The sequence below is a fragment of the Drosophila persimilis genome, unplaced genomic scaffold, assembly GCF_003286085.1.
Source record: "Drosophila persimilis strain 14011-0111.01,24,50 unplaced genomic scaffold, DperRS2 tig00000124-arrow-pilon, whole genome shotgun sequence".
In the NCBI taxonomy this organism is placed as follows: Eukaryota; Metazoa; Arthropoda; class Insecta; order Diptera; family Drosophilidae; genus Drosophila; species Drosophila persimilis.
Genome location: NW_020825294.1, coordinates 5,295,100 through 5,316,839, shown reverse-complemented (window position 1 = coordinate 5,316,839; position 21,740 = coordinate 5,295,100). Strand labels below are relative to the sequence as shown.

Here is a 21,740-nt window from a genome sequence, read left to right as displayed (position 1 = left end):
CAGCTCCAATCGACAGACGGAGCGTAACTAATCCTCGATCTCGATCCATTGCAGTCTTGCGCACGGCCATTCCCAACATCAGTCCGCAGGGACAGCCGAGGGTTTCGCCCCTGGTTCTGCCACCAGGAATGCCGGGAGTGCCGCCCTTCGACACGAGTCTGGTAAGCATATCGATCAAGCCGTAGTCCCACCTAACACTTAATCCTATCTACTAAGCATAAGCGTAACCAAAACTAATCCTGAAACTAACTTTTAACTTTAAACTCTTGAAATTGCCAACATTTTTGTGGACGCTGCAGCACGATCTGGGTGCCTATGTCAGTGGACGACGCACCCAGAGTCCGCCGCCGGCCCACCAACAGGCCTCGCCCATAACACCGGTAATGCACGAGTTTTACTTGTGGAGCTTACAAGTAGCGTAATCCCAATCCCCCTCTGGCCAAACAAGAAGAGCACCCAGAAACCCTGCCTCGAGGAAATCCCTTACTAATCCTCATCCAACCTTTGTTCGATCCTTGCTTACAGAACGATTCCACGTATCGGGGTGTGGCTGCGTCCAGGGACTTTATGCTCTATCAACACCATTTGATGCGCAGCGGCGACTACGACGACAAGATGATCAGCAACAGTCCGCCGTTGGAGCTACGGCGACCTGGCAGTGGACCACCGCGCACCATTGCAGTGCCGCACAGCCTGCAGAGCCCGCAGGATCGCACAGCAGCGGGTAAGTACCGATTGAAGCCACTCTTATGGAACAACTCATTGATATGATATGATCCCCTCGGTTCCTCTTCAGACTCCCCTCAAATGGCGCAGGTCTATGTGCATAATGCTCGCATTCCCCATGCCCACTTCAGCGACATGGCCACGCGGGCGGGCTACTACGAGACCGGTGGGATACAGCTGGAACCGCCGCCAGCCCATCGACCGGCGGCTTCGATCAGCGTGGTGGTGCCGCCACCGCCTGTCGGGGCGAGTGTCAGTCCATTCCTCGGCCGGGATGGCAGCATGCAGCTGGAGGATAGGGAGAGGGAGATGGAGCGCATGTCCATGATCGCAGCAGTCGGTGAGTGTCTGCAATCACGATATCCATATCCACCAGTAGCCCTGACTGACCGTTCCCGTTTCACAGTCAATCAGCAGCAGGAGCAAATGCCAGCAGCTGTTCTGCACGCCGGCATGGAGCTGGCCGCCGCCCAACAGCAGGCACCGCCGCCAGCAATGGCCCCGCCGCCGGGTGACTCGCTCGTGACACTGCTGCAACGCTATCCCGTGATGTGGCAGGGATTGCTGGCCCTGAAAACGGACCAGGCTGCCGTTCAAATGCACTTCGTGCACGGCAATCCGAACGTGGCGCGTGCCTCACTGCCGAGTCTGGCGGAGAGTAGCACGCCGCTGCTGAGGATTGCCCAGCGTATGCGCTTGGAGCAGACGCAGCTGGAGGGAGTGGCCAAAAAGATGCAGGTAAGTCCTATCCCACTCTCATCTCTGGGTGGACCGGAAATCTGTTACAGATGATAACCGAATGTCATTCCCATGTACAGGTTGACAAGGAGCACTGCATGTTGCTGGCCTTGCCATGCGGCCGAGACCATGCCGATGTGCTGCAGCACTCGAGGAACCTACAGACCGGATTCATCACTTATCTGCAACAGAAAATGGCCGCGGGCATTGTCAACATCCCCATACCGGGAAGTGAACAGGCCGCCTACGTGGTGCACATCTTCCCGGCCTGCGATTTCGCCAACGAGAACCTGGAGCGTGCCGCACCGGATCTCAAGAATCGTGTAGCCGAGTTGGCACACCTCCTGATTGTCATAGCCACTGTCTAAGGCACACACCAGAACAGCTAGGACAGTGCCAGGACAGTGGCTGCACCACCGGACTATGACTTTGTAAATCTCTAGGATGCGACACTTTACCCAGACTCTGACAAAGAAAAACCACCCACAAGAACCAAGAACAGCAGCAGGCAACTACAAGAACTACAACCAACCAACAAAACAAGTTACGCTCTTCTAGTATTTTAAGTAATTTTAAATAGCGATTAAACAAGCAAAAGTTTAAAAAAAGCAAAGCAAAGCAAAAAGAACTTAAACAAGCAGAAATCACATGCAAACTTTATTGAATAAATAAATGCACGCGACGAAACGAGACGAGACGAGACGAGACGAGACGAGACGAAAATTAGATGGAATGGAACATTGTTGCTCCCAGAATATGTATTTGATTTGAATATCTGACGAAGAGAATACAGAATGTCATGTCCAAAAACAGAACTCAAACAAAGCGAAAAGATCCAGCGTTCAGCAACCACTTGTACACTTTAAAAGCAAAAGCAAAATACGATGAATATATATTTGTCTAAATTTAATTATTTAACCTTCCCCTAATTTAATCCTTTAAAAGAAAACAAAACAAAACAAAATGAAAAAGAAAAGAAAAGAAAAGCTTGCAAAGTATCGTTAAGTTTGATCTCAAGAAAAGAAAGTTTTATTTTTTGCTTAATTTAAAATGAAAGAAAATGTAAGAAAAAACACACACAAACACAACAACAAGTAAACGTAAAGGCAACACGCAAAAAAAAACACACATACACAAGCAAATGTTAAACGAAAAAAGCTTAAAACATAATAACTGTTTACTGTACTATGCATACTACTACCCATACCATACCATACCAATACCAATACCATACCATACCATACATAATATGAATATCCGATGATTCTATGACCCCCAAAAACCCCTCTCTGCCCCTAACAAGTTTGAGTTTTCGATTGGTGACTACTTCAAGGGTCAAACCGCCGCCTCCCCACACCCAAATACTTTTGCACATCTTACAAAGTTTCCGCCAGAAAAGTCCTAGAATTTGTTGAGTTTTCCAATTGGTTCATTGGCTCTATGGAAGGCCCTCCCTCCCTCTGTAGAAGAAAGGCCTGGCATAGACCCAAGGACCCAACCAACTCGAGCCCCCATGAACTTACCCTACCTGTCTGGTGTGGTCTGATCTGTCGCCAACGCTGTTTGCAGCACAATTAGGTTTAAAGATGCGCCCAGAGGCTTTTCCTACGATTACATACACACACACACACATACACACGTATACATTACATTATATTACCATACACATATACATATACATACATTACGAGTATACATATAGCCACGTATAGAGCGTATTTAATTATAAACGAATATGTGTTAAGCCAAATATTTTAAAGTTTAGAGAGAGAATAGTTTTGTGTTGGATTTCCTGCTCCGCTCTGCACCAGAGCAACTTATATTGCTTTCCATCAAAACCCCCGCAACGACGGGGTTTCTGTTCTTCCAGACTCGACGTTGTGGGTCTTTTTGTGCGACCCCTTGAACATTTTTTTTTCTGTTAGATCTTGTTGGTTTTTGAAATTGTCGATACCCCATTACAACACCACCACTGCCACAACACTAAAACACTGGACTATCTAAATCGAGGCGTTCCGTTCCGTTCCGTTTCCCGTTTCCAGTTTCCGTTCCCCATATTTCAATTTTGTTCAATACTAATTCGGTTTGTTCGCGCGAAACTTTGTAAGATGATTGTTTGGGGGATGCGGGGGAAGCCCTCTTTATACCCTCAAAAGCCATCTGCTGACACATACACAGACCTAAACACCCTCCTCTACCCTAAACATACATACCCACGACACCATATGCTATAGAATAAACTATATAGTACTACCTACCTACCCTCTCTGTACACTCCTTAAACTTAAACGTACGTTTTCACGCCCACTTGTAAATTATGTGACGACAACAAAAAGATGAAACAAAACAAGAAAAATAACGATAAAACGAAAAACAAAACAAAATAAAAAAAGATGAAACAAAAACAAGAAAAGAAAACAAAACAATACACAACTGTAAAATATTTAAATTATTTAGAATCTAACAGATATATGAAATGTAAATACAGTTTAATTAGTGTTTAGCCCGTATTTAGTTGTATGTTTTAAAACTAAACTAAAGAAACTGTACATTATATAACACAATTAATGATACGAAAGAAAAAACACGAAACGATCGATCAGAGGAAGAGATCAGTTCATACAGAAACAGAAACAGATAAACAGAAAAAAGTAAAGTAAAAGGAAAGAAAACATTTTCAAACAGAAACAAAAACAGATGAAGCGCTGTTAAACATATGTTTATGTATAAGTTGTATGCTTTAAGACACTTTTTAGTTATTTCCTAAGTTAATTTGAAGAAAAACGATTAAATTACACTTATTTCTTACACTTGGTTTCTTCTTATTGTTATTATTATCCTTTTCCTTTCAAACTATGGACATGATCCAGACATTTTCGACCTCTCCTCCCAGATCCCAAATCCCAAATCCCAGATCCAGACAACTGTCTGATTTGATTGTTCCCAATAGCGTTGTTGGTTGTTCAGATAAACCGTTATCTCTCTCAGCCCGCGAAAACCGAAACAAAACCGAACCGATCGAACCCATTAGCGAAATGCAACTTATACATACATATATACATAATATATATAGATGTTAATGTTATAACTGTAATTAAATAAATTCTATACCTATGCATTATAACGATGTTGGTGTTTGTGGATCCTCTCTCCTCTCCTCCACAAAGCTTTGATTTTGGAATTTCAGAAATTTCTTGGTTCTGTCTGTTTAAAATTTAACAGTTTCAGTGTTTTTCATCTTACTGAACACTGAACGTGAGCGACCATATCTACCTCACACACCTTGCATAATTTTATACTTTTAAAGTACTGTTTGGAGTATTTTCTAGTATATCTATATTTTTCTGGTATAATTACTGTATATCGGTATATAACGGTATATTTAGCCAATTTCATCAATCTATTGAATTTCATTTTCAACGGTATATAGAAATCCAATAAAAGCAAGTATTTAGAATAGGCCAATCATGTATAGAAATGATTCATCAATCGTACAAAAATGAGTGGCCATGGCTAAATGTTCCATATAGATAGTATTATTCAACGGAACAAAGAATATGAGGAATTGGTCGTTTTTTTGAATCGAATTTGAATTCGCCGCAGTTCGCCGCAGTTCGCTTTAGCAACAATGAGTCTCATTCCATACACAAATGTTGCGCATTCCATACACAAAAGTTGCGGCAACATTTACTTGAAAACCGTTTTTTGGTCAAAATAAAATACATAAATGTAATTAAAAGAAACAATCTTGTAGAAAATGCATTTATCTATGGGATAAAGCTAAGTGGGCATCTATATAGCTTGAAATATTCGATTTTGCAATAACCGGTTCACAACAAATGAGTCCCATTCCATACACAAACATGTTGCTAATTCCATGCACACATACCCTGGGGGAAATGGATGTTATAGAATTTTGAATACGTTTGTCTTCCAAGGCTCAGTAGGTATCAGGATCGCTATAAATATACACAAGATACTAATAATGTACTTGAATATGTCTAAAGAATATCAATTTGAGAAAAGGTCTTTATAAATCACGTTTCATCTTCATATAAAATTAACGAAATAGGGTATAAAAATGCCTATACACGCATTTTGTCTTCAAATACCAGCAACATTGCGACTCTTTTTTTGTTGAACTATTTTGTTTAAACCTTGTTTTAGTCAAAATACAATAAAAGCAAGTATTAAAAATACACCAGTTAGATAGAAAATTGATTAATCAATCGTACATATTTATGTGGGCATGGCTAAATGTTCTATCTAGCCAGTAATATTCAGCGGAATATCAAAATCGAGGAATATGGTTTCCAATCCTTGACGGAGAACGATTAACCTATTATAAGCCAAGGGGGTATTTCAATTTTCCACTGAAAATAATGAAAATTTAATAATTTTAGCGCACTTCAGCTGAAAAATATCGTGGTTTTTTTAAGTTCAGAGGAGAGATGGCATAAATCCTCAAGACAAATTTACAATCAGTAATATTTTCCGCCATTTACCTCAAGTAGTTGAACTATTTAAATAGAGGGGGCTTTAGTGGGCTGAGCCGGTCTCACAAATGTAAACAAATCGTAAAATTTTGTCTTTCCACCTAGTTTTTGAATCAAATTGCTCGCATTTTCTGCCTAACATAATGGATTTTACGAAGCAGATGGACGATCACCTCTTCATGCTCATTGAAAACACCAAGTTCTTTAAGCAAATGGCCGACGGTAATTTTTTTCCAAGTTGCTCATTTAATCGAGTTGTAAACAGATCTGAATTCACACAGCGCTGGGCGATTGCGATGAGAATGGCGAAATAAAAAGGTTTCTCGAAGAAAGCGTAAGAAAGCGCCTGCAGATGGGAGAAAAAGTTGTAAAAATAGAACAGGAGCATAAAAACACCTGCAAGGCCATGGATCAGGCCAAGGGTGAGAGTGCCAGCACGGAGGAGCTCTTGAGGAAAGTCGATCAACTGAAACAAGCTGCCGCTAAAAAGTCCTCCAATGTGAAGAACAAAGCCAAATACAAATACTTTAAGAGGGAAATGGAATCCTCTGCTGGTCGGGCCGACGGGAATGCTCCTACTTCCGATGGTGATTGCAGTATGTCCGAAGTTGTGCAAACCGGAGGCGATGTGTTCTCCCTACACGACCCATGGTCGATGGCGCTGATGAAGGACCCCGTACGTAACAGGATGTGTGGCCACATCTACGACAGTGGATCGGTTAACGCCATGATAAAGGATAACCTCAGTATCCGCTGTCCTGTATCGGGCTGTGCCAATGAGCACTTCATTCAGCCCTCGCATTTGGTGCAGGACATCGAGGCTCAGGAGAAGCTGCGTCGTCATCTGTCTGAGCAGAAGTTCGAGGTAACTTCTGATTCTGACGATTCTGATTCTGATTAGTAGCTAAAGTGCGGTGTTTTTTTAATAATACAAGAATATAGATAGCCCACGAATGGTGGGGAAACATAAAACTATATTATACATTAACAGGCAATATCCTTATTGTCCTTGCCCTTATAGCGCAATCACGAGATGGCGAGGAAACCCCTAATATGGCGAGAAGTACATTTGTGTTTACGATGGGGGAAAATATCCTATTCCTAATAAAATAAAAAAGTTTCTTTAAGAAACCAGCGACCTTCTGCTAATTCCTGTTCGCCTGGTATCCCAGATCTGAATTTTCTCGTGTTCGGGCTTTTGAGCGACGTTAAGTTGTCATTTATTTTCTGATATATCCTTAATCATTTGGTAAGGACTCAAACAACCTAGCCAGTCATCGACAACAAGGACTTTGACTATGGAAACCAAGAAATGCGGCTACGCGGGCATTAGACTCTATATAGATCTCGCTGTTGTTAGGTTTAAGGATATACGCGTCTACACATTTAGATAGTACATATAAATGTTTACCACTTGTTTATTTATGTATACTAAGCTGAGTTTTGATGAATTAAAATATTTAAGAATCGTCCTTGCTGTATCCTGTATCGGAGAAATTATCCCGATTGCAAAAAGGCGTGGGACGCCCAGATCGGTTCACAAATAGCGGGAAAAACCAAAGGAAATTTTTTTTTAATGGTGAAAACGTCCTTGATCCTTGATAAGGACTCTATCAAATCGGAGCATTTTTCCGATCGGGCCACAATCGGATACTGGACTTAATAATTGTATTTGAGTTTTAAAAATAAAAAATCATAAATAATTATGTTTGAGTTTTAAGGCCGCCGGAGCGCGCCCAGTTCAAAAAGAGGGCGGGCGCGCCAAGAAGACGCGCCGCAGGACACGGAAATGATCTATGAACTGGTTAGTGCTTAAATAGAGAGTTTTTATGAGGATTCAAGTGGGTTAAGTTGAACTAGTTCGTTCATAGTGAACGTTTATGAAAGACCGATAACTAGGGCTGCACTCACCCAACAGATGTTAGCAAAAACTTTAAATTGTAAGTAATAGTGGTAAATAATAAAATAAAATAAACTGGTATGAATACTTAAGAAATTGGAGCTCTGTGGCCCCCGCAACGGCAAGCGTTTCGCCATTCCAGTTCGGTAGTTAGTTTTTTACACTCAAACAAATTTCTTCTTCTTTCTCTGCAGTTCCACCAATTGAATTTCTATTACTAAACTGAACTTAAATAAAATCAAAAATATAACATTATTTAAGACGCGGAGCAATCTTGAAATATGGCCAATTTGATGCAGAGAAGTAAGCGCTATGTATAATTAAATAACCAGGCAGAATTGTTGGGGCACTCAATGTCGGCTGGCTCGTGGTTATACAATCCGCTAAATTATTGTACCTCTCTATCAATTGACAATTACAGGCCTGCCCCTGACCACTACACGTACTCCGGTGCTGCAGTTCCTACGTTTTCGTGGAAAAATCAACATACAGCGACCAAAGGAGCCACATTATGAGCGTGCTCGTGTTGTGGCCGTCACACAGCCAAAATACCCGGAGCTGCCAAAGGCACGCTCGTGCTTCCAGACCCGCGCCGAACGCACCAAGGAACAGCTGGAGAATCCCTACAACGAGATCATTGCCCGGGAAGTGCGAAACTGGCTGAATCACTCACAGCTAGTGGCTATCTTCCACCTGAACTCCATCACCGCCGACGAGATCTTTCGGGTGCGAGTCCAGCTGCATAAACAGAACCTGCATTTGAAGTCGTATGGCCGCAAGATCATAGACCAAGCCGTGACCGGCACGCCGTACGAGGCCATCATGCCGCTCTTCCACTCCAATCACTGCATTGTGTTCTCCCCAAATCAGCAGCAGATTGGCGCACTGCTGAAGATCACACGCAGAGTGCCACAGATGGTGCTGCTGGGAGGCATTGTTGAGAAGACACTGCTCAGCAGAAACGAGCTGATGGCCTATGCCCAAATGCCAAATCTGCAGGGGGCCCAGGCACAGCTCGTCCAAACCCTCAACCTGGCAGCTGGCCAGCTGGTCCAACATCTGCAGACGCACCAGGCTAATCTGGTGCAGGTCCTGGACGTGCACGCCAAGGGCAATGGCGATACCAACACCAATACCACAGAGACGGCGGACGAGTCATAATATTGTAAAATTCTAATTGTTAAATAACAAGAAAAGCGAAAAAGTGATTATTTTGTCTTTCATACTAAACTAGCAGCTAAAAATGTTAACTATGACTAGATTGCACTTTTCCAACGGGCCTGAATCTTCTGCTGGAATGATGGCGTCAGATGCGTTTTGGGATGCCTCTTAGGTGCCGATCGTTAGGAGCTGATCGTTGTCATGTCATGCCAGCGCTGTCTGCAGTTGAAGGCGAGATTCGCAAGAGCCTCGGCCGCATCCAGTTCGTCCTTGTGGTGCAGCATCCAGCGATCACCGCGTGCCGCTGCCGTGGCATCGCTGGTAAAGATCACTTGGCTCTGGGCAGGTCGCTCCTGTCCCTGTCCCTGTCCACTGCCACATTTTTGTCTAGTTGAAAGTGCAGGGTCAATCAGCATGAATCAATCACCGATGTAGGGAGTCCTTACCTGCTCGTATTCCATTCGATGTGATAGTTGTTTCGGTCTGGTGTGAATTTCGCTGCGCTCTCCAGCCACTTGTTGAGCTGGGTGGCGGTGGCTGGCTGCGTGATCCCCGTCGCTTCGTCCTCTGCAGTGCTATCCCGCAGATATTTCTCCATCATTTGGTGCTTGTACTTGGCCTTGCCCACCGGCACAGTGGGTAACATGGGAATGCGATGACTGCTGTGCTCCGGCATTGACATGTTTCCAGATTCTACGTAAAAGTTTGGCTTGAACACAGCTGTGGAAGCATTGTTTGCGTTGCCATCGCTGCCAGTACTGTGGCTGGACAGCTCATCGTCATCGTAGTCCCCATCATCATCATCTTCCCCCACGCATGGTCGCATCTCCTCCTCCCATATGCTGTCCTCCGATGAGATGCTAAATTGCTCGACATTCCCCCTCGCATTGTGGTTATAGTTCTTAATGAGATGACCCCAGGACTTTTTGGCCTTCTCCCGCTCCGAGTTCTTCAGCTTCCGCCGCCAGTTGGCAAACCAATTGCAGATCTGGGTGTATGTCAGGCCAGTCTCTCCTGCCAGCTGCTTCTTTTCCTCCCTGCTGGGATAGGGATTCTCCCTCCGCCGAATAAGCCAATCCTTCAGCATGCGCTTTATGTCTGGAGTGAACAAACGCTTGGCGGCTCGCATCGGCTGCTGCAGTTCATCCTCTGGTGGCCAGGCTCGTCTGCAAAACCCGTTTCGAATCAATTTGGATACTTTCCGATCAAATGACCTACCTGCTGTGGCGACGATTGCGCTTGGGTCGCGAAGACTTCTCCATAGATGGCCCGCACTCTGCAACTGCAAGTGGAGAGAACACGAATGAACGAATGATCTTGCAGTCCATTGCTCACGATAAAATAGTCAATCCAATCATTTAAAAATACTCTGTAAGTCAATTCAATTTCAAAACATTCGGTGGGTGGCGCTATTTCTGGCCGACGAATTTTCATGTTTTTTGGCTCTGTTGCTGTTTTCCTTGCTTTATATTTTCCTCTCAAATTAACGAAAAGAAACAAATATTTTGGCTTTGTCACGAGAACACGAGAACGAGAGAGGATGGTAGATGGGTCACCCGAGGGTGGGAGAAATGGCTAAATGGATATCACCGAGAGAAAGAGAGAGATTCTCCTATGAAGAAGAGACATTAAAATATGTTAACGGTCTGTCTACCAAACTCATAGCCTCTGAATATTTGTGTTCTGAGTAATTAGTTCACAGGTCACAGTTCTGTCTCCCGAACATCCCATCTCATCTCGGTTAAGCAATTCATTGATAAAATCAACGAATCATGTTTTTCAGCAGTCCAAACTGTACATACATATAGGTACTATATTTATACCTTTACGCTCTCCGCTCTACGCTTGAGTGTGACAATGGATAGGTCCATAATGTTTACGATTCTCAGCTAATTTTTCATGTTTGGGGCCCTTAAACATATATGCCACAATCTGCTCTATTCTCTATTTTGTGTTCACATGCAGACATGCAGGGGATGCATCAGTTTTGTTGACACTCTCAGATAATTGTGCTAACATTTATTATATAATCCTAATATAACAGCTAATTGCTTGTTTTCCAACAGAATTGGAAAACAAACTGAAATTTAAGTTGGATCCAAATCGAGGTGCAATTGGAAAGGCCACGCATTTAATTTGTTTCGCGAATAATATCTGCACCCACCTGTAAATTTGCAATTTGAATTTGAATTCTAATTGTGTTCTATTTGAGAATATGAATCCGACGGATGGTCAAATGTATCGCTCGTTGGACGTACTGGCGCAAACTGAACTCTCTCAAAAGTTTTCAAAACTGGCCGAAGATGCTTTTCGGCCAACTGAGAACCCAACACTTATCACACGAATGAGACTCTTTTAATCTATTTACAAAACACGACACGATACGACAATACCTATGCGCTTATTTTGAAATGATCGTAGTTCTTTCGGAATTCTTTGGTCGGTTCAGTCCAAAAACTACAGAGTATTCTCAGTGCACGATTTGCGAATCGAATTTACTTTCGCTTTCGATATAATTTTCACTGCTGCAGTATTCGGATGGGATGAGTCGGTGGCCATGACGTGAGTAAATATAAAGTGTGTCGCAAGTGGTGTTTGGAATCAACTTATCATCATTAATTTCCTCAAGTTTCTGACACATAACTTTTTGTATTTCTATAAAAATCTCGTGTTACGATGTTTGTGGTTGAACTGCTCACAAACGACTTGAACGTCGTATTTTTTAACTTCCTACCACTAACCACCATTTTTGAATCGGGAGTTTAGTATCAAGCTCATCCGAAAGTGCTGATTGGTGCAATGGACAAAGAATATCCCATTGTCATGAGCTCAAGATCAAACATGAGTCAGATGGTATGTGGGGAGACACTACCAGAACCATTGAATGACTTGCTCATTAACACGTATCCAGATTTAAAAGTGTTCCTGAAGTTCACAAGTTCACAAAGCGTTCGTTTCACTTTAACTTTCAGTAAGTCCATGCCCTTGAAAAGAAATGAACTAATGTTTTTGTTCAAATTCAAATTACATTCCCCGCCAAATAGAAAGAAAAAATATCGTTATTAATACGTTTACGGTATCTTTTTTTGGTATTTTCTGAAGTCGAAATTTGGGTGAGAAGGAATATTTTATCCATTTTTTGGTAATATAATAGTTATAGCTATTGGCGTTTTTTGGCAAAGCAATATCACGATATTAATATATTTTTCCCCGCTACGAATTCAGAGTGTGTTCGGGTCAGTCGTATTTTCAGCGGTTTAAGTGAAGTGGCTTACCTTTTTAAGAAGAAGTGGGTTAAGTGGGTTAAGTTCGCTTAACATGAGAATGTGAGCCCTGTACTCGCATGAACCTCACCTCGTCGTGTTTTGTCGAACAATATACCTTGAACATAAAATCGTATTAGGCAAAAGGGGGGATTTTACCTGGCAAGCGTTGCATTTTCTGAGCCATTTTGTCTGTTGTCCATACCTTCTTTATCTTCCCATTATGTAGCAAATGTGTAGTTACCGTGTAGTTGCTATGTAACCTGTAAAAAATTGAGCAAATGTAAACATAAAACGCATAAGAAACATTACATTGTTGTTTAGAACGTAATAGAGGAGATATTAAAAAAAGTTAACAAGAAAAGCCAATTGCACGGCAGCTATGAACGAATCTGTGCGCTATGACCGCTGTCAGCAGATTCAGTTGGGTGTCCTGAGCGAATCGCAGATGTCGGCAGGGGAGGAGCCGCCCCCACAGCCCCAGGGAACGGGTAACGTAAGTATTCTCTATTCTCTATTGTTTAACTGACTCATGATTTTGTTCTTGTTTTTACTACGTTTTTTCGCCTGCCTGCATTGTCTTTAATTTTAGATTCTGTTTACTCATGATGGGGTGCTGCTGAAAAAGGCCAGTGCCGAGCATATTTCTGACTTAAACACAAGTGGCTCCTTGTCCTTGGTGGAGTATACGTCATCGGAGCTGCCGCGCCGCCGTCTGTATCTGGAATGGCAGCCAAACGATAGCATCATGATAGCTGACGACAGCCAGGACCAGGGTGATTGGGCACTGGTGGACAGAATATCGGGGCGGAACCGCACTACCTCCGAGTGCCGCGCCTTCAACACAAAGCCCAGCGAGCCGGGCAACGGAACTGCATCCCGCGCGAGAATCATGAGGGTCCTGCTCGATGAACTAGATGCGGTCGAGGTTCGGCATCGCGGTCAGACCATACGGTTCATCCGCAAATCTGGTGGCGGAGTCCACAGCGAGTTCTTCTTTCAGCACGGCAACGCTGATCTGTTTGTGCGCTCCATGCGGGATCTTCACTTCATCGAGAGTTCCGAGACGACTCGTGGTGGCGAGGAATATGCCATCCTGACCACCGAGAATCAGAAGCTGAAAAAGACCTTTGCGGAACTGGACATCGGCGATATCAAGTCAAGTCATTTGCCGCGGGAGAGCTGGCTACCCAATAAGCTGGCTGGCTTCCTCGGCAACATTCCAGACTATGTTCAGCCGCCGTTCCAGCGCTCGCCGAAGTCGAGGCCGGGCACTTTGCTGAGTGGCGATCGTCAGACCTCGCCGGACAACTATCAGATAATTGGATTGAGTGGCAGCACCAACAGCGCCTGTTCATCGAACAGCCAGAGCCGCGGAGGTAGTGCGGACAAGTCACCAGCGGACAGCGAACTGGAGAACCTCAATGCTCAGGACGAGAAAATTGTCAACAACTTGCCGGATCGCCAGAGAGTGGAGCGAGGTTCGTTTTAAGATTTCTTGAGAAAATTGCTTAACTTGACTCCAATTCGATTATGTTTTTTTCCAGGTTTGCCTCTTACTGAAGCCCAGTGGCTGGAGTTTCAGACACCAGACGGGCGCATCTCGGATAGCGACCGAATCAAAGAGATCGTATTTCGCGGGGGTATATCCCACGCCCTGCGGTCCAAAGCCTGGAAATATTTGCTGAATTATTATCATTGGTCCGACACCGAAGCGGAGCGAATAGAGAGGCGCAAGCTGAAGTCGCTGGAGTACTACAACATGAAGGCGCAATGGCTGGCAATGACTACAGCACAGGAGGCAAACTTTTGCGGCTACCGTGAACGGAAGTGCCAAATCGAGAAGGATGTGAAACGCACCGATCGCTCGCTTCAATTCTTTGCCGGAGAGGACAACCCCAACCTGGCTCTGCTGCAGGGAATTCTCATGACATACGTAATGTACAACTTCGATCTTGGCTACGTCCAGGGGATGTCGGACCTGCTGGCGCCTATTCTCGAAATTCAGGGCGACGAGGTGGATGCCTTCTGGTGCTTCGTGGGTTTCATGGACATGGTATTCACCAACTTCGACATGGACCAGGCGGGCATGAAGAACCAGTTTGCCCAGCTGCGGCGCCTCATCGAGTTTGCCAATGCCCCATTGTTCAACTACATGCGCAGCCATGACTCCGACAATATGTACTTCTGCTTTAGGTGGCTGCTTGTATGGTACAAGCGGGAGCTGAGCAACGAGGATGTGCTCAATTTGTGGGAGTGCCTCTGGACACGTCTGCCCTGTCCCAACTTTCACTTGCTCTTCTCCGTGGCCATCCTGGATCAGGAGACAACTGTGATCATCGAGAGTCAATACGAATTCACTGAAATACTAAAACACGTTAACGAACTTTCGGGCCACATCGACGTGCAACGAACTCTGGAAATAGCCGAAGCCATCTATCTGCAACTGAAGGCATCCGAAACGCTGCCTAACGATATTCGCCTCATCATTGGAGAGCCTCTACTGCCGCCTGTTGCAGGTGAGGAGGCGGAGGAAGCAATAGACGAGGAGCCTGCCTACTCGGATGATGGCTTCGACGAACTGGTACCCGAGCCGACGCCCGAGGAGAAGCAACGGCAACAGGCCCTGCTGGAGGAGGCCTGCGAGCGCTCGCTCTTCCTGACATACCACTAACCTGGGTCGAAACTGGAAGGAAACCGGAAACCAAGCCAAGCCAAAAGCCAGCCCCTAGCAAATCATGCGCAAATTATCTTAGACTTTAAGACTCAAAGTTTACTACCGCATCGAAGCGAAGCGAAGTGCTTTAACTGCTGATACACAGATTTATATATTGTATATTATACATATTTGTACGTTTTGTATTTATTGTAAGTTCTTTCCAATCACCTCCCCTCCTCCCATTACCCCATACCCCATACCCCATTCATTGGCCAGAGCAATTAATCCCCCCAATAAGTATACCAAAACAAAGTTTTCAATTACGAGTAGATAGGACTTGGCTCGCACCCATCGAATGCTTGGGTAGATCGTTTTCGTTTTATCAAAATTCAACACGCAGCAGCTACTTCTGTTGCCCTTTTTTTAGTTTACTCAATTACTGTGAAAATACATACAGATAATACATCGAAAAGCGTAATATAATACATTCAAAATTGCCGCAACTTTGAGAAGGAAAGTCGTCTATCCTCGCTGTGCGAAGCTTTTAATACTTTAATGATGTACACAGCCAAAAAAAAAATTGCGGCGCGTACCTTGGGGAAAATGGGATCGGCGCAGTACCAACATTTCCATAATCGTGAGAACCCAGTATCTTACGAATGCCCATAGCCTAGAGATCTGGGCGCTATATTTTGGGCAAGCAAAGGGTCTGCTTTCTCAGGATCGGGAATATCAGGACTGACGATCGACATATTTACCAAACAGCCAACAAACATTGTAAATGTTTGGGGTGGCCCTTCGGAAAATGCTATGGCATTGTGTTGGACCTGGGCGACTTGAAATGGGATTAATTAGGATCAATGGCTTTGTTGGGTGTTGCTTATGTTATGTAAGGTTTTTATTGTAATGTTTGTTGCTGCGAATACCACTCGCTTTATGCAGGTCCCAATCAAGACTTTATACAAAATTTCAAAAAGTTGGTTTCATGTTCTCTCTATCGCTGTGTAATAGCACGGTAAAATTTCTCCGATCTTAGCTACAGCTTCGTAAACATTAGCGTAGAACTTCCGCACTAAAATCGTCGTTATCATTCCTTAATGCGTCGGCCAATAATGACCAGGCAATCACCGATCTTTATACCCAATTTTTCCAAACAACCTATTCTCAGGAAAGCTACTTTGGTACTTACCAAGGCGAACAGAATTTTCAGCACCTTAAAAAATGAAAGCTCGCTGCTTTATGATCTTAACCGGGTCCTGACGGAGTTTCCGGATGTGTACTCAGCTACAAACTCTTCACCCTGTCCATTGATTCTTCTTGCTTCCCCTCGATCTGGAAAGAATAGTTTATTATTCTACACCGTAGCAAGTCTGATGCAAAGAACTATAGAGGTATACCTAAGCTATCGGCTATTCCTGAAAAGTTATATAATGTTATATCCCCAGCTCAGCATTGATTTAAAAGGCGGGGATCAACTATACATTTATTAGAGTTCCCCTCGGTAATCAAAAAACCCCTCGAGTACTCATGTATACGGATGATAGTTAGCTCTGTGTCCAGTATAAGACCCCTATATAACAATGACTCTCTATATATACTGCCCTCAGTAAAAAGTGCAACAGGACCGTATAGAATCAGTCCACAAACACTTTTTACTTTTTGCTCTGTGCGGCCTCAACTGGCCTCGATCCTTGGTTAATCGAAGAAGGCTTGCTGTTGAGCCGCATAAACTTCACTAACTATATACCTTTGTCCTTTTTGTTTTGTAGATCGAATTATTCCTTGCATGAACCGTTTGGGGTCTTATGCTCCTCTACCATATAATATCAACTAGTAATTCCCATCCTTTTCTTAAATCACATATACTAGCATACCACTTGATGGTACAGTCATTGCATATCAGCGTCCAAATTGATATCTAAATATATCTAAGTTGTACTTTACCAGACGTTACATAATTTAAAACAATGAGAATACGAAGTTTGTTGTAATTTTTGAAATTTATTTTTTATATGTTTATTTGATTTATCATCAATATCAATATCAATAGTTGATGCTTGGTTGTTACTTGTTGCTGTAGTTGCTGTTGATTTTGTTGTTCTGCTGTTCTGTTATATTATTTATACTTTTAATTAAGATTTATACTCGTACTTACAATTAAGTATGCCATATATTATGCTGGTTGCTTGATCTGATCTGATCTACTCTGCTCTGATCCGCATCCGAATCCGCATCCGCTTCTGTTCTGTACTGCTCTTGTTGTCCGAATGGATTGTTCAGTGGAGTGCGGACAAAATAATTTCATAATTCTTTGTGTATCTTTCATGCTCAATGCGTATCGTGGCGATTCGACCACATTCTCATTTCCGTCAATTACATTAAAATTGGTTTAATTAAAAAGTTCTATTTTTCTTTCAATAAACATTGTTCATGCTAGTTTCTTTCTTCTTTCATATCTTTTTGTTTTTAGTTACGCGCCTGATCGGATGATCGGGATCGCGTCGGATCTTTTTGGAGACACACGACACACAAAATTGCGATAAAAAACATACAAATTACAAATATAAAATTAAAATCTAGGCATGGATTCCTTTCACTAATTACACGAATTAAAATAATAATTATACAAATTACACGCAGGACAAGAGACAAAAGATACGACGGTACAGAGAGGGCGGGCGGTACAATACAACATAGTTATGGGGCGGGGGGGTTAAGAATTATGGAAAATGATTCAGTTTGAGAATACACGGTGTCTGTCTTACAATCTTAAAAACGTTAAGCAATGCGAGAGCCATTTCATAGGGGGATTGGTTCATAAATTATTTACAGGTATCATCATTATCATCATCATTATATAGTATAAACTTTCATGTGTGTGAGGACAGCGCAGCAATGCGAGAAACCCAAGTGTGGAGTCTGTATAGATCTATGGATATACATACATATTATGTGTTTGTTGTGTGTGGATCGATATGATCTGCATCGCTGGTCTAAGATCTAAACATTACTTCAGCTTCAGCTTTCGCTTTGCTTTCTCTGCTTATCGGCTACGTGTGTTTGTTGCAATAATTTACGGATAACGGATAATCTTTATGCAGCATGCGGCAGCACTCTGCTTCTCGTTACAATTAAATTATAAGCGCTTTTTAATATACTCGTAACTTTATGGATATTTACGCATATGCTGCCGGGGGAATCAATCAGATGTGAATGGGAATGTGGCTGTGGCTGTTCTGTTGCGTGGCGCGTACGTAATGATCCCAGCACCGCTTGGTGCTCCAATTTTTGCAGCAGTTGGAGCACTTCATCGGCGGAACCCTTTGCACATCCGCGAATCGCATGGCAAATCAGCCACCATTCCATTTATTTGAGGCTCTGGCTCTGGCCATCAGTGCGGGCGGGGTTGCAGCAGTGTCCGCGACTGCCGGGCAGAGCCAGTGGTTGCAGCAGCAGTGATCCTCCAGCAGTCTTCCTCCGACTGCAACAGCAGTTGCTCATTCCTCCTACGTTCTAGATCTATATATAATATATATATGCTTCCTTATACTTTACACAACTTTAAGCTTAAGGGGTCTAGTGGTAACAGATAGCCTAGAATTCAATTTTCGGCGCGAGCGACGCAATCGAGCTTTTTGATCAGCGGACGAGGCGGCGGCTATCTCTTCAGCTTCAGCTTCGGCTTCGGCTTTTGCTCCGGTTCTGGTCTGCTTCTGCTTTTCCATCTTCTTATCATTTATCTTTATATTCTTCGTGATTATTATTTTCTTCTTCCTCTCCTTGGGGTTTTGTCGTCTAGTTGTGGCCCCCCTTTCGGGGGCCCTTTCGTCCTGCTAGCGCGTTCGCTCAGATCTCCGCAATACTCATTCGTTCCGGTCCTCCGATTCGCTGCCCGCCGACAGGTTCAGCGTAGCGGCATCCGCCGACTGGCGCGTATGCCGGGTGGACCGTAGTTCGCGCCGCTTCTCGGGCGGCTGTTCCATGGCGGCCGCCTGGTCGTTGCCAGAGCGTGGTCGCTTCAGGCGATTGGAAGACCGGCGATTCTCCTCGGCGGCCGCTGCAGCAGCCGCGGCGGCCGATGATGAGGATGAACCACTGAGGTTGGCCGCCGATGTGTTGCCAACAGCATCGAGATCCTCGATACTGCCGCCGTGACTGCTTCCGGGTGCCGCTGGCTTCTTGAGTATCGGCTGGATGATCAGCTCGTCGGCCTCCTCGTAGGGTGGCGGTAGCTTGGCGGCATCCGCCGCATTCGTGATGGTCAGGGATATGCGGGACTCTGAGCGTTCGGAGCGCTCGCTGCTTGTGCTGGCTCCACTGCTGATGGGCGGCGCTATGGTGATGGTAGTCTGCGACGGCAGATTGGCCGCCAGGCCAGCAGCTGCCGCGTTCGATGAGGAGGATCCTCCTCCGCCAGAGTTTAGGGGCGTCAGGGTCACCTTGTCCTGCTCCACGGACATGGGAGCTGGCGTGGAGCTGCTGCTGGAGCTGCTGCCCGCCCTCAGGCTCTTCTCAATGCTGCTCATGCTGGCCCCCAGATTCAGCGGCAGTCCGGCAGCCAAGGCGGCGGCGGCATTGGCCAGCTCCTCCTTCGTGTGATGCATCTCGCTGCGGGATCGCTTCGACTTCTGTTGCTGCTGTTGTTGTTGCTGCTGCTGTTGTTGATGGTGTTGCTGCTCCGCGTCGAGGGCAGCGGCATAGGCAGCAGCCGCCGCATTGGCCGAACTGCTGGAGCTGCCGCCCGACGAGGACGTAGGTATCAGCGATATCCCCGATCCCAGACCCAGGGTCTTGGTGTAGTAGTCCATCTGTTGCTTGAAGGCATCCTGCTCCCGCTGCCGCTTCGATGCAGAGGAGTTGCTGTTGCCGCCGGACGAGCTGTTGCCCTGGGATCCTCCAGTCAAACCCGCGAGTGAGGCCAACGATCCGGGACCACTCAATGGCAGGGACCCACCGGCCGCCGCCATCGCCTGGGCGGCCATCTCAGCGAGGAATGCCTGCGAAAAGTCGCTTGACATTCCCGGAATCTGTGGCAGCTGTGCGGCTGCCGCAGCCGCCGCCGCTGCTGCAGCTGCTGCTGCATTCGAGGCGGACTTGGAGCTCTTGCTGGACGACGAGTTGCCCCCTCCCGAGGATGAGGACGTGGAGGGCATCTTGCCCTGTGAGAAGGCCTGCAGTGCGGCCAGATCCGTGGGCAGGGCTCCGCGTGCAAGGCTCTCGAACCACTTCTGCTGCTCCTTGGCTGCCATCTTCTCCGCCTGCGCTGCGGCATTGGCAGCGTTGGCTTCGTTGGCCGCGGCGGCAGCGGCCGCCCGCTTGCTGCTGGCACTCGAACTGCCGCTGCTCGAGGGCGTCGGTAGCGGTGGCATCCCCAGGGAGCTCATCAGGCGCGTGGCCTGGGCCAGATCCATGCTGCTCATCCGGCTGAGCGACTCCAGCAGATGGGGATCCGCTCCAGGCATCAGGAGGCTGCTCAACTGGGCCATGTCCGCCGCGGTGGGCGTCGCCTGGGCATTGCGGCTGCTCGATTGCCTGCCGCGTCCCGAACTGGAGCTGGACGGTGTCGTCACGGTGCTGGCCACATTCTGGCCACCGCTCATGCTGGCCATCGCATTCATCAGATTGGCCGCCGAGTTGGAGGCGGCGGCATTCGCCGCAGCCGAGGAGTTGCGCGAGTTGCTCGACTTGGACTGCGACTGGTGCGACTTGGACTGCGTCGAGGAGGTGTTGGCCGCCGACGAGGTGGCCGCCACTCCGTTGAGGAGGTTGTACTGCTGGGCCAGCTGGTCGTAGGCCGAGCCGAGGCCACTCGATCCCAGGGAGTACGGATTGAGGCCACCCAGCCCCATGGGCGGGTACAGCAGCGACGGGTTGGGGAAGAGGAACGGAAAGCCGGCGGCCAATTGGGATGCTTGCGATGCTGCCGAATTCTTGCCCCCTTGTCCTCCTCCTCCGCCGCCGGATGAACCACCGCCAGCATTTACTGCTGCAGCGGCTGCTGCCGCGGCCGCCAGTTGCGCCGCCTCGCTCTGCTGCTGTTGCTTCTTCTTGCTGGACGAGGAGGAGTTGCCGCCTCCGCCACCGCCGACCTGCGACTGACTCTTGCCGGAACCCCCGCCCGAGGTGCCTGTGAGGCCCCCCAGGGTTGGCCCAGCAGCAGCCATGAGCGCAGCCAGCGAATTGGCGTCCATGCCCGCCAGATTTCCCAATCCTCCCATGCCCGCGAGGCTGGCAAACAGATTCATGTTGTTCAGATTGCCCAATCCGGGCAGATTCGCCATTCCAGGCATGCCCCCGAAGGGCATCGACAGCAGCGGATTCTTGGGGTCAAAGGCCGCCAGGGGATTTTTCGGATCGAAGCCTCCCAGTCCCGGCAGATTGGCCAACAGACTGGGATTGAGCCCTGCCAGCGAGCTGAACTGCAACGCCGCCTGATCCAAGGCAGCCGCCGCAGCCGACTGTTGACGCGACGACTTCTTCGATTGGCTCGATTGATTTCCAGCCGACGATTGAGCGGCACTCTGCTGCTGCTGTTGCTGTTGTTGCTGCTGCTGCTGTTGCTGCTGTTGGTTATGGGACGACGAAGAGGCGTTGCTGGAATTGGAAGAGGGTCGACCGCCATGCGACTTCACAGCCGGCGAACCATAGCTGTCCATGGAGCTGGGTTTTGGCGAGGGCGCAGACATGGGATTCTGCATTTGTTCGAGCCATTTGGGATCCACCTCATAGTTGGGATTGTCCGTGAGCCTATAGAGGAGAAGATGCAGGGATTAATGTGGGAATCCAAATAGAGAGAG

The 21,740-nt window shown here is 46.2% G+C and overlaps 6 protein-coding genes across 6 annotated transcripts in view; 4 read left to right on the top strand and 2 right to left on the bottom strand.

The window, feature by feature from the left end:
* Positions 1 to 2,532, top strand: part of LOC6593312 (protein split ends) — a 43,851-nt gene extending 41,319 nt beyond the window's left edge. Inside the window, exons 9-14 of the mRNA XM_026987362.1 lie at positions 55 to 161; positions 300 to 380; positions 526 to 724; positions 797 to 1,066; positions 1,133 to 1,464; positions 1,545 to 2,532. Coding sequence (XP_026843163.1) covers positions 55 to 161; positions 300 to 380; positions 526 to 724; positions 797 to 1,066; positions 1,133 to 1,464; positions 1,545 to 1,832 — 1,277 coding nt within the window. The 3' untranslated portion in view covers positions 1,833 to 2,532. The remainder of the gene's footprint in view (positions 1 to 54; positions 162 to 299; positions 381 to 525; positions 725 to 796; positions 1,067 to 1,132; positions 1,465 to 1,544) is intronic.
* Positions 2,533 to 6,068: 3,536 nt separating this feature from the next.
* Positions 6,069 to 7,091, top strand: LOC6593313 (E3 SUMO-protein ligase NSE2). The gene is made up of 2 exons (XM_002018616.2): positions 6,069 to 6,182; positions 6,242 to 7,091. Exons 1-2 carry the CDS (start codon positions 6,104 to 6,106, stop codon positions 6,859 to 6,861), a joined length of 699 nt encoding a protein of 232 aa, XP_002018652.1. The 5' UTR covers positions 6,069 to 6,103; the 3' UTR covers positions 6,862 to 7,091.
* An 874-nt stretch (positions 7,092 to 7,965) lies between these two features.
* On the top strand, positions 7,966 to 9,021 carry LOC113565424 (39S ribosomal protein L10, mitochondrial). Its single transcript, XM_026987361.1, has 2 exons — positions 7,966 to 8,163; positions 8,282 to 9,021. The coding sequence occupies exons 1-2, from the start codon at positions 8,142 to 8,144 to the stop codon at positions 9,019 to 9,021; spliced, it is 762 nt and encodes a 253-aa protein (XP_026843162.1). The 5' UTR covers positions 7,966 to 8,141.
* A 120-nt stretch (positions 9,022 to 9,141) lies between these two features.
* On the bottom strand, positions 9,142 to 11,247 carry LOC113565475 (homeobox protein Mohawk). The gene is made up of 4 exons (XM_026987599.1): positions 11,186 to 11,247; positions 10,240 to 10,303; positions 9,468 to 10,187; positions 9,142 to 9,408 (listed from the first exon to the last, which is right to left on the bottom strand). Exons 2-4 carry the CDS (start codon positions 10,281 to 10,283, stop codon positions 9,204 to 9,206), a joined length of 969 nt encoding a protein of 322 aa, XP_026843400.1. The 5' UTR covers positions 10,284 to 10,303; positions 11,186 to 11,247; the 3' UTR covers positions 9,142 to 9,203.
* A 1,382-nt stretch (positions 11,248 to 12,629) lies between these two features.
* LOC6593314 (TBC1 domain family member 17) lies at positions 12,630 to 15,430 on the top strand. Its single transcript, XM_002018617.2, has 3 exons — positions 12,630 to 12,780; positions 12,877 to 13,765; positions 13,832 to 15,430. Exons 1-3 carry the CDS (start codon positions 12,667 to 12,669, stop codon positions 14,956 to 14,958), a joined length of 2,130 nt encoding a protein of 709 aa, XP_002018653.1. The 5' UTR covers positions 12,630 to 12,666; the 3' UTR covers positions 14,959 to 15,430.
* A 1,901-nt stretch (positions 15,431 to 17,331) lies between these two features.
* Positions 17,332 to 21,740, bottom strand: part of LOC6593600 — a 49,279-nt gene continuing 44,870 nt past the window's right edge. The window contains exon 22 of the mRNA XM_026987935.1: positions 17,332 to 21,690. Coding sequence (XP_026843736.1) covers positions 18,807 to 21,690 — 2,884 coding nt within the window. The 3' untranslated portion in view covers positions 17,332 to 18,806. The remainder of the gene's footprint in view (positions 21,691 to 21,740) is intronic.

What these genes read in the sequence shown, in the direction of transcription:
- LOC6593313 (XM_002018616.2), top strand. Translation starts at nt 6,104, where the DNA reads ATGGATTTTACGAAGCAGATGGACGATCACCTCTTCATGCTCATTGAA. An exon ending in CTTTAAGCAAATGGCCGACG is followed by an intron (nt 6,183 to 6,241) that starts GTAATTTTTTTC and finishes GAATTCACACAG; the next exon opens with CGCTGGGCGATTGCGATGAG.
- LOC113565424 (XM_026987361.1), top strand. Translation starts at nt 8,142, where the DNA reads ATGGCCAATTTGATGCAGAGAA. An exon ending in GGCCAATTTGATGCAGAGAA is followed by an intron (nt 8,164 to 8,281) that starts GTAAGCGCTATG and finishes TGACAATTACAG; the next exon opens with GCCTGCCCCTGACCACTACA.
- LOC113565475 (XM_026987599.1), bottom strand. Translation starts at nt 10,283, where the DNA reads ATGGAGAAGTCTTCGCGACCCAAGCGCAATCGTCGCCACAGCAG. An exon ending in CGCAATCGTCGCCACAGCAG is followed by an intron (nt 10,188 to 10,239) that starts GTAGGTCATTTG and finishes CGGGTTTTGCAG; the next exon opens with ACGAGCCTGGCCACCAGAGG. An exon ending in ATCGAATGGAATACGAGCAG is followed by an intron (nt 9,409 to 9,467) that starts GTAAGGACTCCC and finishes ACTTTCAACTAG; the next exon opens with ACAAAAATGTGGCAGTGGAC.
- LOC6593314 (XM_002018617.2), top strand. Translation starts at nt 12,667, where the DNA reads ATGAACGAATCTGTGCGCTATGACCGCTGTCAGCAGATTCAGTTGGGT. An exon ending in AGCCCCAGGGAACGGGTAAC is followed by an intron (nt 12,781 to 12,876) that starts GTAAGTATTCTC and finishes CTTTAATTTTAG; the next exon opens with ATTCTGTTTACTCATGATGG. An exon ending in TCGCCAGAGAGTGGAGCGAG is followed by an intron (nt 13,766 to 13,831) that starts GTTCGTTTTAAG and finishes GTTTTTTTCCAG; the next exon opens with GTTTGCCTCTTACTGAAGCC.